This window comes from Sus scrofa, chromosome 8 (assembly GCF_054392235.1).
Source record: "Sus scrofa isolate SSC_HxYL_T2T_F1_AM1 chromosome 8, Sscrofa_HxYL_maternal_Yorkshire_Landrace_v2.0, whole genome shotgun sequence".
Taxonomy (NCBI): Eukaryota; Metazoa; Chordata; class Mammalia; order Artiodactyla; family Suidae; genus Sus; species Sus scrofa.
In genome coordinates this window covers 111177186-111189293 of record NC_139390.1, presented here as the reverse complement: position 1 = coordinate 111189293, position 12108 = coordinate 111177186, and the positions used below count along the sequence as shown (strand labels likewise).

At 37.0% G+C, this 12108-nt stretch overlaps 2 protein-coding genes across 16 annotated transcripts in view; one reads left to right on the top strand and one right to left on the bottom strand.

Annotated features, from left to right (window-relative positions):
- Window positions 1-12108, bottom strand: part of SEC24D (SEC24 homolog D, COPII coat complex component) — a 445620-nt gene that overhangs the window by 280282 nt on the left and 153230 nt on the right. The gene's annotated exons all lie outside the window — the stretch shown is intronic.
- The window catches only part of SYNPO2 (synaptopodin 2), a 166538-nt gene that overhangs the window by 118855 nt on the left and 35575 nt on the right, over window positions 1-12108 (top strand). For all 11 annotated transcript variants that reach the window (XM_021100699.2, XM_021100698.2, XM_084973058.1 and 8 more), the window contains 2 exons: window positions 5979-6130; window positions 9929-10728. In XM_021100699.2, the coding sequence (XP_020956358.2) occupies window positions 5979-6130; window positions 9929-10728 (952 nt within the window). The remainder of the gene's footprint in view (window positions 1-5978; window positions 6131-9928; window positions 10729-12108) is intronic.

Below are 12108 nucleotides of genomic sequence, written 5' to 3'. Positions count from 1 at the left end.
TCATAAAAGTAAATGAGATGTCTAACACTCTTCTCAGATTTAGTCTATGAAATTAAAATGATGTTGTTAAATTTCCTAAAGAGGCCTTACCTTTACATTTTCACTTGGTTATAGTAAAATAAATCTTTCCTGACATGGATCAAGAGGCTATAAGCAACAGAACATTGTATTTGGTAAACATTTACATTACTAATAATAGCAATGTTAGTTGTGTGGTCTGATTAAATTGAGAGGTACTGAAAGGGAATTCAGTATTTATGGATAGAAACTCACTCATCTGATAAATGCATCAGGTGTGGAATGAGGTCTCTAAGAGAATGTTTCCAAAGAAAAGAAATTATGTCACATGCTCACATAGGTTTGTTGTTATCAAATCACAATTTGCAAAAGACGGTTTTATTCAGTTTTCAATTTGTAATATATTGGGTCATAATACTATTTTCCAATCTTAAAGTTTTTTTTTTTTTTTTTTTTCCTTTTTAGGGCCCACCTGTGGCATATGGAAGTTTCCATGCTAAGGGTCAAATTGGAGCTGCAGCTAGGGCCTATACCACAGCTGTAGCAACACCAAATCTGAACTGCATCTGCAACCTACACCACAGTTTGTGGCAACACTAGATCCTTAACCCATTGAGCAAGGCCAGGAACTGAACCTGCATTATCACAGAGACAATGTTGGGCCTGTTAGCCTGCTGAGCCACAATGGGAACGCCTTAAAAAATTTTTAATATATAACTCTTAAAATAATAAAGAGGAAGAAGAAAAAGGAAAACAAAATAAAATCTGGAGTTCCCGTTGTGGCGTAGTGGTTAACGAATCCGACTAGGAACCATGAGGTTGCGGGTTCGGTCCCTGCCCTTGCTCAGTGGGTTAACGATCCGGCGTTGCCGTGAGCTGTGTTGTAGGCCGCAGAGGCGGCTCGGATCCCGCGTTGCTGTGGCTCTGGCGTAGGCCGGTGGCTACAGCTCCGATTCGACCCCTAGCCTGGGAACCTCCATATGCCGCGGGAGCGGCCCAAAGAAATAGCAAAAAATAAATAAATAAATAAATAAATAAAATCTGTCTTTTCCAACCCTGCTTTCTGGACCAACCAGGTAAGTTTTTGTCCCCTCTGCTTAGTTTCTTCCGTTTCCTCCCTGACTTTACTTACCATGTATCAATTATTATTACACTACTCCCCTCTCTCTTCACTCGAGGATTCATGGTAGAGAATTTAAACTATTGACTAGGGAAGCAACGTATGTAGTGGTTAAAATCACAAGCTCTGGGAGTTCCCTGGTGGCCTAGCAATTAAGGATCTGGCATTGTTGCAGCTGTGGTGTGGATTTGATCCCTGGCTTGGGAACTTCTGCATGATGTGCGTGTGGCCTAAAAAGAAAAATATAGGATTCAAATTCTGGTCCTAGCTGTGTAATTTTAGGCAAAGTACCTACGTTTTCTGAGTCTCTGTTTTCCTAAGCATAAGAATGAAGGTAATGACAGTTCACCTGAACACATAAAGTGGAAGTACATTCATACTTCTCATTAAGGTTTTATAGAGATAAATGATATAAGGATATAAAAGGTACAAGTATAGTAAGTGCTCAATAAAAACAAACCACTAACGGAATTCTTGTTGTGGCTCAGTGGATTAAGGACCTGATGTTTTCTCTGTGACAATGCAAATTCAATCCCTGGCCTCACCTAGTAGGTTAAATATTTAGCATTGCCACAAGCTGTGGCATAGGTCACAGATGAGGCCCAGATCCAGTGTTGCTATGGCTGTCACTTAGGCTCCAGCTGCAACTCTCATCCAACCTTTGGCCCAGGAATTTCCATGTGCTGCAGGTGTGGCCATTTAAAAAAAAAAAAAAAAAAAGGAGTTACCGTCGTGGCTCAGTGGTCAGTGAATCCGACCAGGAACCATGAGGTTGCAGGTTCGATCCCTGGCCTTGCTCAATGGGTTAAGGATCCGGCATTGCTGTGAGCTGTGGTGTAGGTCGCAGATGAGGCTCGGATCCTGCGTTGCTGTAGCTGTGGTGTAGGCTGGCCTCTACAGCTCCGATTAGACACCTAGCCTGGGAACCTCCATATGCCTCAGGAGCGGCGCTAGAAAAGGCAAAAAGACAAAAAAAGAAGAAAAAAAAAAAAAGGAGAAAAGCTGCTAAATATTTAAACAATTGTGTTATTACTTCTCCTGAGAAACCTAATAAATAGGCTTGTCTTCTTCCATCTTTCAGTTATGAAATGTGTAATGAGGAAAAGACATATAAAACGTTGTTTATCTTAGAGTATGATGAGGTAGGTAGTGCCACATATGTGGATAAAAACTGAAAATAAATCCAGATATTTTTCAAATATCTTATAGACAGAGTACTAAGATTTTATAGCTTTTCTTTTATACTTAGCATGTTCCTTTTGTGTGTCTGTGTGTGTGTAGCAAGTCAATGCATTCTTATTCACTAGTCTCTTCATGAGTATCTCTATGAATTGTGCATCATGGAACTTAACACATATTATTTCTAATCCTTATTAACCACCTAGAGAGATCAAATTTATCAGTTCTATTTTATACTTTAGAAAACTAAAGTTGGAGTTCCTGCTGTGGCACAGTGGGTTAAGGATCCAGCATTTTCCCTGTGGTGGCATAGTTTCGATCCCTGGTCAGGGAACTTCCACATGCCACAGGTACAGCCATTAAAAAACAAAACAAACAAAAAAACCCCTAGAGTTTAAGGAGATAATATAACTCATCTAAGTCCTGACAGCTAGTAAGCACTGGAACAACACAGTTGAAACCCATGTCTTTTATCTGAATTGGTGTTCTTTTGCACTAGTACTTATATTTTATGAATCTAGGACTAATGGCCTAAGGAGAAGATTGCTAATAATTTTGCTGATAGCTATTCAGCATTATGAATACTAATGATTTTTACATCCAAACTTACTCTTATTTCTGATAATATATTTCATTTTAACAAATAAGAGTGTTTTCAGGGGATAGAATTTTTACCCAGACACATAATAGTGCACAGTTATAGAAAGTACAAAGATACATAATTATACAAAAAATAAGGTAAAGAGATTTTTGCACCCTGACAAGTGTTTATACTTCATAATACACCTCTGAACAGAACCATATTGGTGAATTGGTGATGGCAAGGGATATGTTTGGGCATAATTGACTCTGGTATACAGCCTTTGTTTAGTTTAGTCCTATTAAAACTACAGAAAGAGTAGTCCTTCAGAAAAGCCCTTGTGGCAAGGAAAGTATCACCATATTTAACATGGTTCTTGAGGGAAAAATATTTCCTGCTGTTCAGACAAATGTAAAAGGTCAGCTAAACACAATCATAGCATTTGATTCCAAATGTTGACCTCAGAATGTACACTCTGAAGGAATGCTAATGGCTCCTACCGTAGTGCCTTTGCTTATTTGGATACCACTAAAAGCTCCACTTGACAAGCATAATGATGAACTGCACTTTTCCCATCAAGTAGCTCATGTTTGGATGATAGACAGCTCTGTTAAGTTGGGGATTAGTTTATTTTCCAAGGACCAATTTTTCATCTTGCTTTGCAAACTCATGAAGCTGCTTAAAACTCACACAACTTACTGCTGATAAATGAAACCCCAGCTTCAAGATTGGGCCTTCAGGTGGGAGGTTTAGGGTAAAACAACACAACTGTTTATCAACATGAAACCTCTTTGGTCCTCCAAAGGATGAGTGTTCTGTTTGTATTCTAGTACATCTGACTCCATTGAATGAATAGTTTTATGCTTCAAAAATGTTATTATCCACCTAATTCTTATTTTATTTAAAAAATTAAATAAATGCTAAAGAATAAAATGTGAATAACTCTACCCTTCGCTTAAATGTTCATTGTTGAGTACTGTCTTATCCTTGATTTATTAACAACTCGCTCATGAGTCTTTATTTTAATAATTACTGCAAGAAAAAATAAACATATTTGGCAGTCAATAAACAGATATTTTTCAAAATTGCGTGACTATCCTCTTCCTCAGTGCTTTTGTTGCTTCCTTATAGCTTTGGAAATATTGTTCTTTTAATTTTTGCAATAAATTAGTGTGTTCTTTCAAAACAAAAGGAATGAGATTGATTTTTCAGAAAAGGGGAAGGCCTTTTATGGACTTTAATTTATGGCAATAAAAGGGTAGACCCTCCCAGAACAAAACTAACTGAATCACTTCAAATTTCAATAGCATCATTGCTTTGGCACTTAAAGATACGCTTCTGCTTCAAGATTATCATTTACAATGTAAATGCACTTGTGGATATAAACTTTAAACCTATCAACATATTATCATTAAAGATCTTAGCAAGAATTAATGGCTGGCTATTAGAAATCAATGGAAATACAATACATTTCACATCTAATCAGAAATGAGCCTGGCTATGAAAACATTCTTTAAGAAGTGTCGCTTACCTGGTTTTGACCTCTCTGGACTCAGAATCTTAATTTTTATAGTGAGAGAGAGATCCCCTTGGTAGAAAATATATAGAATATTATCCTAAAGTATTCCTAAATTTGAGACTGTATGATTGTGATACATGATTTATTGTGAACTATTAAATTCACATTATAAAATTAAATCTAAACACACTAGTTATCATTTAAGGTTCCAGCAGGAAATAGGTGACATGTTCAAAGGAGTAATTAAAAATAATGCAATTCAGGGACTAAAGGTAGGCTCAAATGAATCAACAAATGATAATGAAACACCCAGAGATCAAGAGCAGGAAGTGATTATTATCCTTAAGCCTGAAGATGTAAGGAGATGGTGTTACTGGGACTCAACAAGAGTTAAGGCATGGTAGAAGGACAGACAGGAGCTCTGACTATCTAGATCAAGGAACAAAGCCATTGCCAAACCGTGGCACAGCAGATCCAGGAGGGAGAACATCTCCTTAAACTCTCATTTTCCTTGCTTTTTGATCTCCTATTGGGGCTTACCAATCCAACTAAGCAATTATGCAAGGGCACCCAGCAATGCAGTCTCTAGAGGACACTCCCCCGACTGCCACAAAACAGTGCCAGGGAGGGAAGAAAAGGGACTGGAAGGGCCGAAGGAGAATAACCAGCAGAGCATTTTACCATAATTATATAAATACACAAGATGTAAACCTCCAGGAATAACTGAATGTTATTCCTCACTAAGGACTGATGGGAACTCTCTCTTGTTATTCTATTCCTCTGAATTTCTCTTCTTCCAGGAGCTGAAGGTTTTCTTCTAGGTTTTTATTTAGTTCTTGTTCCACATCAATCTATGCTGAAATCCCATGCAATCCTGATAGCAGGGCTCTACTTATTTTTTGCAAAATAATCTTTTCTTCTTTCTTTTTTGCTAAAGTTTGCTTATTATCAAGTCTTGAATAGTTGGTTTCGATCAAGGATATTTCTCCCTTTCACAGAGTTCTTAATATCCTGCTTCCTGATTTCCCATTGTACTGGCATGGTTTTCATCAGTTCATTGAGCTGTATAGCTCTCTCCTTAAACTGATTGTTGTGCCCTACATCTCCTTCTTGTAGCTGCGTGTTCTACTCACAGTGGCAATGACAAGGGCTTTTACAATTTATTTTAATGGGAGAAGCCATTTTCTGATGGGATCAAACTTCACAGTGTGAAATAGTTATTTTTAATGCATAATCAGTTTAAACATCTGTCTTTCCCCATTCTTCATTGTTCTTTATTTCTGTTATTCTAGTTCCTTTACCATAGATTTACTTTCCTTTTTTCCTGTTTACTAAGAATGCTATGAATTAAATGTTGACATTGTGGCATATAATAAATTGTCTGTGAAAGGTTTGAGAAGTGTTTAAGATGGTCTTATAGGTTAACAGATGAATTAAAAATCGGAGCTAATTTTGGTTTGCAGATCTATTTACCTCTACCACATAAAAATTTCTCAGAGATAGTGGAACATTGTTTACAAGTTATGTAATTGTAACTGTTGCCTCCTTTTCATTCCACTTAGATCCGAAGCCAGAGCAAAGCCTCTGGATCTGGGCTCTGTGAGGGGGATGAAGTGGTTTCTATCAATGGCAACCCTTGTGCAAACCTCACCTACCCAGAAGTCATCAAGCTCATGGAGAGCATAACAGACTCTCTCCAAATGCTCATCAAAAGGTAAAAGATTTGTTGGACTATATAGTTTCTCCTGAAGGAGTGATTATAGGAATGATTATAGCTCCTACTACACACATACTTGGTTATTTATGGGGAAATGAGGGTGTGCTATAGAAGGTCAGTATAGTTAAACAAAAACTATAGTGTTTGAAAAATGGCAATTCTAGGAGTTCCCATTGTGGTTCAATGGGTTACAAATCCCACTGGTATCCATGAATATCCCTGACCTTGTTCAGTAGGTTTAGGATGCAGCATTGCTTCAAGTCATGGTGTAAGTCACAAATGTGGCTCAGATCTGGTGTTGCTGTGGCTGTGGCTCCGATTCTACCCTTAGCCTGGAAACTTCCATATGCCACAGGTGCAGCCCTTAAAAAAAAAAGAAAAGAAAAAAAATGGCAATTCTAATTAACTGAATTTTCTGGTTGAGAAATAACTTGAAGATTTTTTCTCAAGAACCTTGTTGAAAATCTTAAGTATTTCAGACTATTTCCTTAAGAAGTTCAGTATATTGAATGTAATTTAATACTGCTAGGTCAAGATTTTTTGATAGGTCAGGATAACTAAATTATAATTCCTAGATTCACAGATTAATTTAAAATGTTTAAATGTTAAAATGTTACATTGTATAATATTTATTTGAATAGAAAGAGGATGCCTAGGAGAAGGGAAAAAAACCCTTAATAGCAACCTACTTTCTGTTTGCCAAAAATCCCACTATTTGGATATGAGCAAAAGCCAATGGTTAGAATACAGTTTTTGGACTATCAATGCAAATCGCTTGTCAATTTGATGTGTTCAAATACCACCCTCCACATCGAATTGCTTAAAAATGCAAAAGTGAACCTTAAACATAAAAAAAAAATGAGGGTAATCACAAAAAACTATAGCACCAACATCCTTACCACGGGCAAATCGTATTATAGTCCATACTAACTTTGCAAGTGAGGGCCTGACCATGGCATTAAGTGAATCCACACAAGAAAGCTCTGGCTTCCTAGGGAGCTGCCTTCAGAAAGACAAGAGAGGGCTTTTCACACAGAATTTCATAATCTCCAGGTTTTACTTTAACTCTGCAGAAAGACTACACACAGCATTATTCCTACTCAATATCATTCCATTTCTGTATAAATCTGAACTCATTTTGGCCAAAATCTGGTGAAAATAGAAGAAACTTAGCATTAGTCTCAGAATCTCCCATCTAAATATTTACCCTTCAAGCCCAATGTTTAAGTCCCTGGGATCCTACTTATTTATAAAGCTGCCATTTGCTTTTGAAAGGGATCTAATAGGAATGCTGCCGAGTGTCGTCACAGTGTTGGCCATTATTATGCATAAATCTCTGAAGTATTTGAAGAGTTTCATCTTTGTTAAGGTTAAATCACATCCAAAATGTGAGAAAACCCTTTTCTTATTTAATTCCCTTTTTGTATTTTTGTTGATTTAATGAGGTCAGTTTCTTTAGAACACACTTGTAGACTAGTCTTGTTTTGTCATTGGGAAAATTCTTGATGATTTAAATTGACTAGTTCTCCGCTACTTTTAATAACTGGAATAATGAGTATTATTATTTTCTCAAGTGTTTTTATTTTGACAAAATAAGTAAATAAAGGATGAGAGTCAAAATGAAATCTCAAATTAAAATCAGCCGAAAGGTAATCATCACCACCACCACCACCATCACCAATCAGGATATCCGAATATTGTTTCCTGGACTATCTCTGACTCAGAGATGGTTGGGTCAGACTGTCTTAAAATCCTCCTTTAACATTAGATCTCTATTACTATGAATTTTATTTAAATGATTTTACATTTTTACACATAAAATTATGACATAAATTGTGGAACTGAGTATCTATGTGCACTGTGTAGAAATGAGCGTTTTAAGGCATAAAGCTTTCACCTCTAGTTCTTTTATGGTTTTTATTCATGTATACCTATTCATTTTGTTCTGGTTACCAATAAATTCGTTAACATTTAGCTGACCCATCCCGACTGCCTGTATTACCTTCTGTAAGCCTGGAATGAATTCAAACTACTCTCCTCTCAGCTTCATAATTGATTGCTAACCTAATCCAAAGTGATTTAATCTACTTCTATCTCAAGACCTTCCTAAATTGAAACTCTCTGGCCTTTTAATACCCTCAAATTCAGTTGCATAGAGTATATTCATCATTTCCTATATAAGAAAAATCTAATTTGCTGTCATGTTTTTAAAATACTATGTTATACTTTTTTTTTTTTTGGTATTAGGAGCAACCTTTATAGATTACTTGCATAGAGAAAGCTGCATTTCATTTGATTGTGTTTTGTTTACTTTTATTTTGCTAAATGCAGTCAAAAGCATATAGAAGAGTAATTATTTTGAATATTAGTCTTAAATTTTACTGCTACATAAATTCTAAGGTAAATTCCCTTGAATAGAATAAAAGTAGGGGCTCAGTCCCTTCAAATGACAATCATGCATTAGTCACAGTACATTTTGAAGGAGGAATAAAGGGGCTGAGATAGACATAGATGCTGCTCCTTCTTAAAAAAACTTACAAATGTAAGAAATGAAGGCGTTTCCTACAGCTGTTCTGTGGATGATGCTTCTCTTCTAAGAGCAGTTAGAGTTTACATTAGAGTTTTAGCAAGAAGTTGTTTAACCCTTAACTGATATTTCTTCTTGCAAATCCAAATTTGCAAAACCAGCTGGGAATGGTTAAGGTCAAAATCAAAGGATTGTGGTGAACAGCTCTGGGCTCCTTAGCTGAGAGATTAAGGAACACTTTGACTTTGAAGATCCTATAAGGAAAATGGTCCAAGAAACAAGTTCAAATAGAGAAGGGGAGACATCTCAGATTATAAATACTCCATGACTCAATGATTCATTGCAGCATGGAAAGGATTTCTCTTTACACAAGAGTACTGGGCTGGGGTCCACTTATTACAAAACACATGCTCACTGGAGCTTAAAAAACAGCTTCTATTTCATTCCTTTCAAGAAAGCACAGCCTCTAAAAGGATTACTTGAGTTATCTGCATATTAATATTACTCTGAAGCTGCTGAATATGTTTATGTGGATTTATAATATCCAGACCTAAACTTAGTCAATAAGACATTAAAATGCTGTGCTATATGTAGATATGTAAATACAGATACAGATACAGATACAGATACAGATACAGATACAGATATAGAGGGTTTTTTTATGCTACCCGGGGCATATGGAGGTTTCCAGGATAGGAGTCGAATAGGAGCTGTAGCTGCCAGCCTATTCCACAGCCACAGCAATGCAGGATTTGAGCCATGTCTGTAATCCACACCACAGCTCATGGCAACGCCGTATCCTTAACCCACTCAGTGAGGCCAGGGATCGAACCCAAGTCCTCATGGATACCAGTCGGGTCTGTTAACTGCTGAGCCACGACGAGAACTCCTAAAATGCTGTGCTATATTATAAAAAGCATAATTATTTGAAACCACCCCAATAATTATAGATGAAGGGCATCCATGTGGCTATAACCTGTGCTTTTAAAAATAAAATTAGAGCTGAATGTAGGATGGATTTCGATTTTATAAACTTTTGTGAGCATATTTAATTTGCTTTGCTTTAAAAGACACATTTATTTGGAAGATCTTTAAATAGTAATATAAACATGTTGCCAAGTTCCGTTTTTAAATATATTGCAGTTGACATTTAGGAGGAAATATTTTAATTGCATCATGTATTAGACATCATAAAAGTGTCAGGAAGTTCTTTGGCAGGTATAACACCCTCTGATTTAACTGTCTGGACTCTTTTTTTCTGCGTGCAGACCATCCAGTGGAATAAGTGAGACTTTGATTACTGAAACTGAAAACAAAAACCATGAACATCTCACCCATGAGGGGTATGTGGAAAGTACCACCCTACAGATTCGACCAGCCACAAAGAGCCAGTGCAGAGAGTACTACATCGCCCCAGTCAAGAGTGGAGCTCCCCTAGCTGAGGACCAAGCACGTGGTACTGGAGTTTCTGGGAGCATAAAAGAAGAAGCAAGCCTGGCTCCTCACACATCTGACTTGGAAAGTGAACACTTACCAGAGGAGGGTATCTTAAGGGACAATGCAGAAGTGGGGCGAGCAGGCACTGTGGTTGAGCTACAACTATCCCTTTCACAAGAGAGACACAAGGGCGCTAGTGCCCCTGTAGTGGCTCTCCTGGGAGCTGAAAAATCTAAGTCTCCTGACCCAGATCTAAATTTACAACATGATGGGACTGTCCGCATAAATTCAGTCCCCACTAGTGAGAAAGGGGACTCTGCTCTGAGGTCCAGCAAGATAATTCAGATCTCCAGTGGCCAAGAGTTGAGAGTGATCCAAGGTAGTGAAGCAGGAGATTCGGAACTGCCCCGAGTGGAAGTGATCTTCAACTGCTCTGACAGGCAGAAGACGGAAGGGTGCAGGCTTCAGGCAGGAAAGGGGTGTGTGGATTCTCCAGTGGAAGGAGGGCAGTCAGAAGCACCTCCTTCTCTGGTATCCTTTGCAGTCTCATCAGAAGGCACAGAGCAGGGAGAAGATCCACGCTCTGAAAGGGATCACAGCAGACCTCACAAGCACAGAGCACGCCACGCACGTAAGTCTGCCTGGGGATCACAGCTGGGCTGTCGCAAGGGGCTTGGGAGCTTAGGGCATTTTGCTGTTGCTTAGCCTGCATGGATTTTTTTTTTTTTTTAAGATTTTTCTTATGTCTTTCATTGGCTTTTTAAAAAAATTGTTAGTACACAAAATAACAAATGTGAAATTATGGAAAACGCTAATTTCTGAATTGGGAGTAATAATGTTTGAACTTTAATAAATTTGCGTGTTTTTAATGCACTTTCTTTTATTCCCAAAGACACAGGAACTGTTAAAGAAAATACTGTTAATGTGCCTTTTTGACTTCTCAGAATATTGAGATATTTCATGTTAAAACAACATCTGAAAGTATTTGAAGTCATATGGATTCTGAGTTTAAACGTCAAAACTGTTGAGTCTGCTGCTCAGAGGTGTCTTTAAAATACAGGCTCCACCACTGATATTAAAAGCAGATCCTCATTTTGAAAAAAATCATTGTGCAGCATGATGATGCTTGCAGAAGTGAGTTTGATAGACAAGGACATGTGGAATACTAAGCAGTTACATGATCCTCTCCGTTTTGTGTGTCTTCACTAGACTGCAAATCGTTTCATCTACCTTCTAGACACAGAAGTCAATCTCCAGGGCCAAGTGGAGGCATTTAAATGTCCCCCAACACAAAATATATTTTAAATTCAGGCTTTTTATGGTGTTTTGTTTAACCCAGGACTGGGATTATAGAAAGGAGAATGATGATAAGAATAGTAGTTAGATTTTATGATTTTTGTTATTTTCTTTCATGTACTTTTAAAAAACAAATTTGGAACTTTATTTGAGGAGGTAAAAACTGACTGTCAAAGGCACTTGAGTAAATGACTGATACAGTCATTTTGAGTAAATGACTGATAGTCATAAACTCAGTTATTTAAAGTAGAATATTGTCTCCTAACTATTGTTATTCCTTTCAAAGCATATTTTTAGCATAACCATTTGTAGCTGAATTGGCAAGTGCTATTAATCATTCCTTATACTTTAAGCATCTGTATGCATCTTCACATTTATAGCATATTAAACAAGTGTATTAAGGCAGCACTCACATACTTCACATGTTGGCAGTGAAGTTAGCAACAACTGTGCAACTGTGACTGTCAATTTAATAGTAATTGTATAACACTATTCAAAAAAGGAATTACTTTTAGGGATGACCATGCTTTTTACTACTGTCTCTAAATAAAATTTGATTAGCAGTGAATATTTGTAACTTTGTTATAAAACTATTCTGATTTTATTTTATTAAAAAAATTAACCATTAAATCTTGTTTCTGGTGACAGAAAGAAATAATTTTCAATCAAAAACATATTTACATTTTTTTCTGAAATTTCCATTTAACTATTTTGA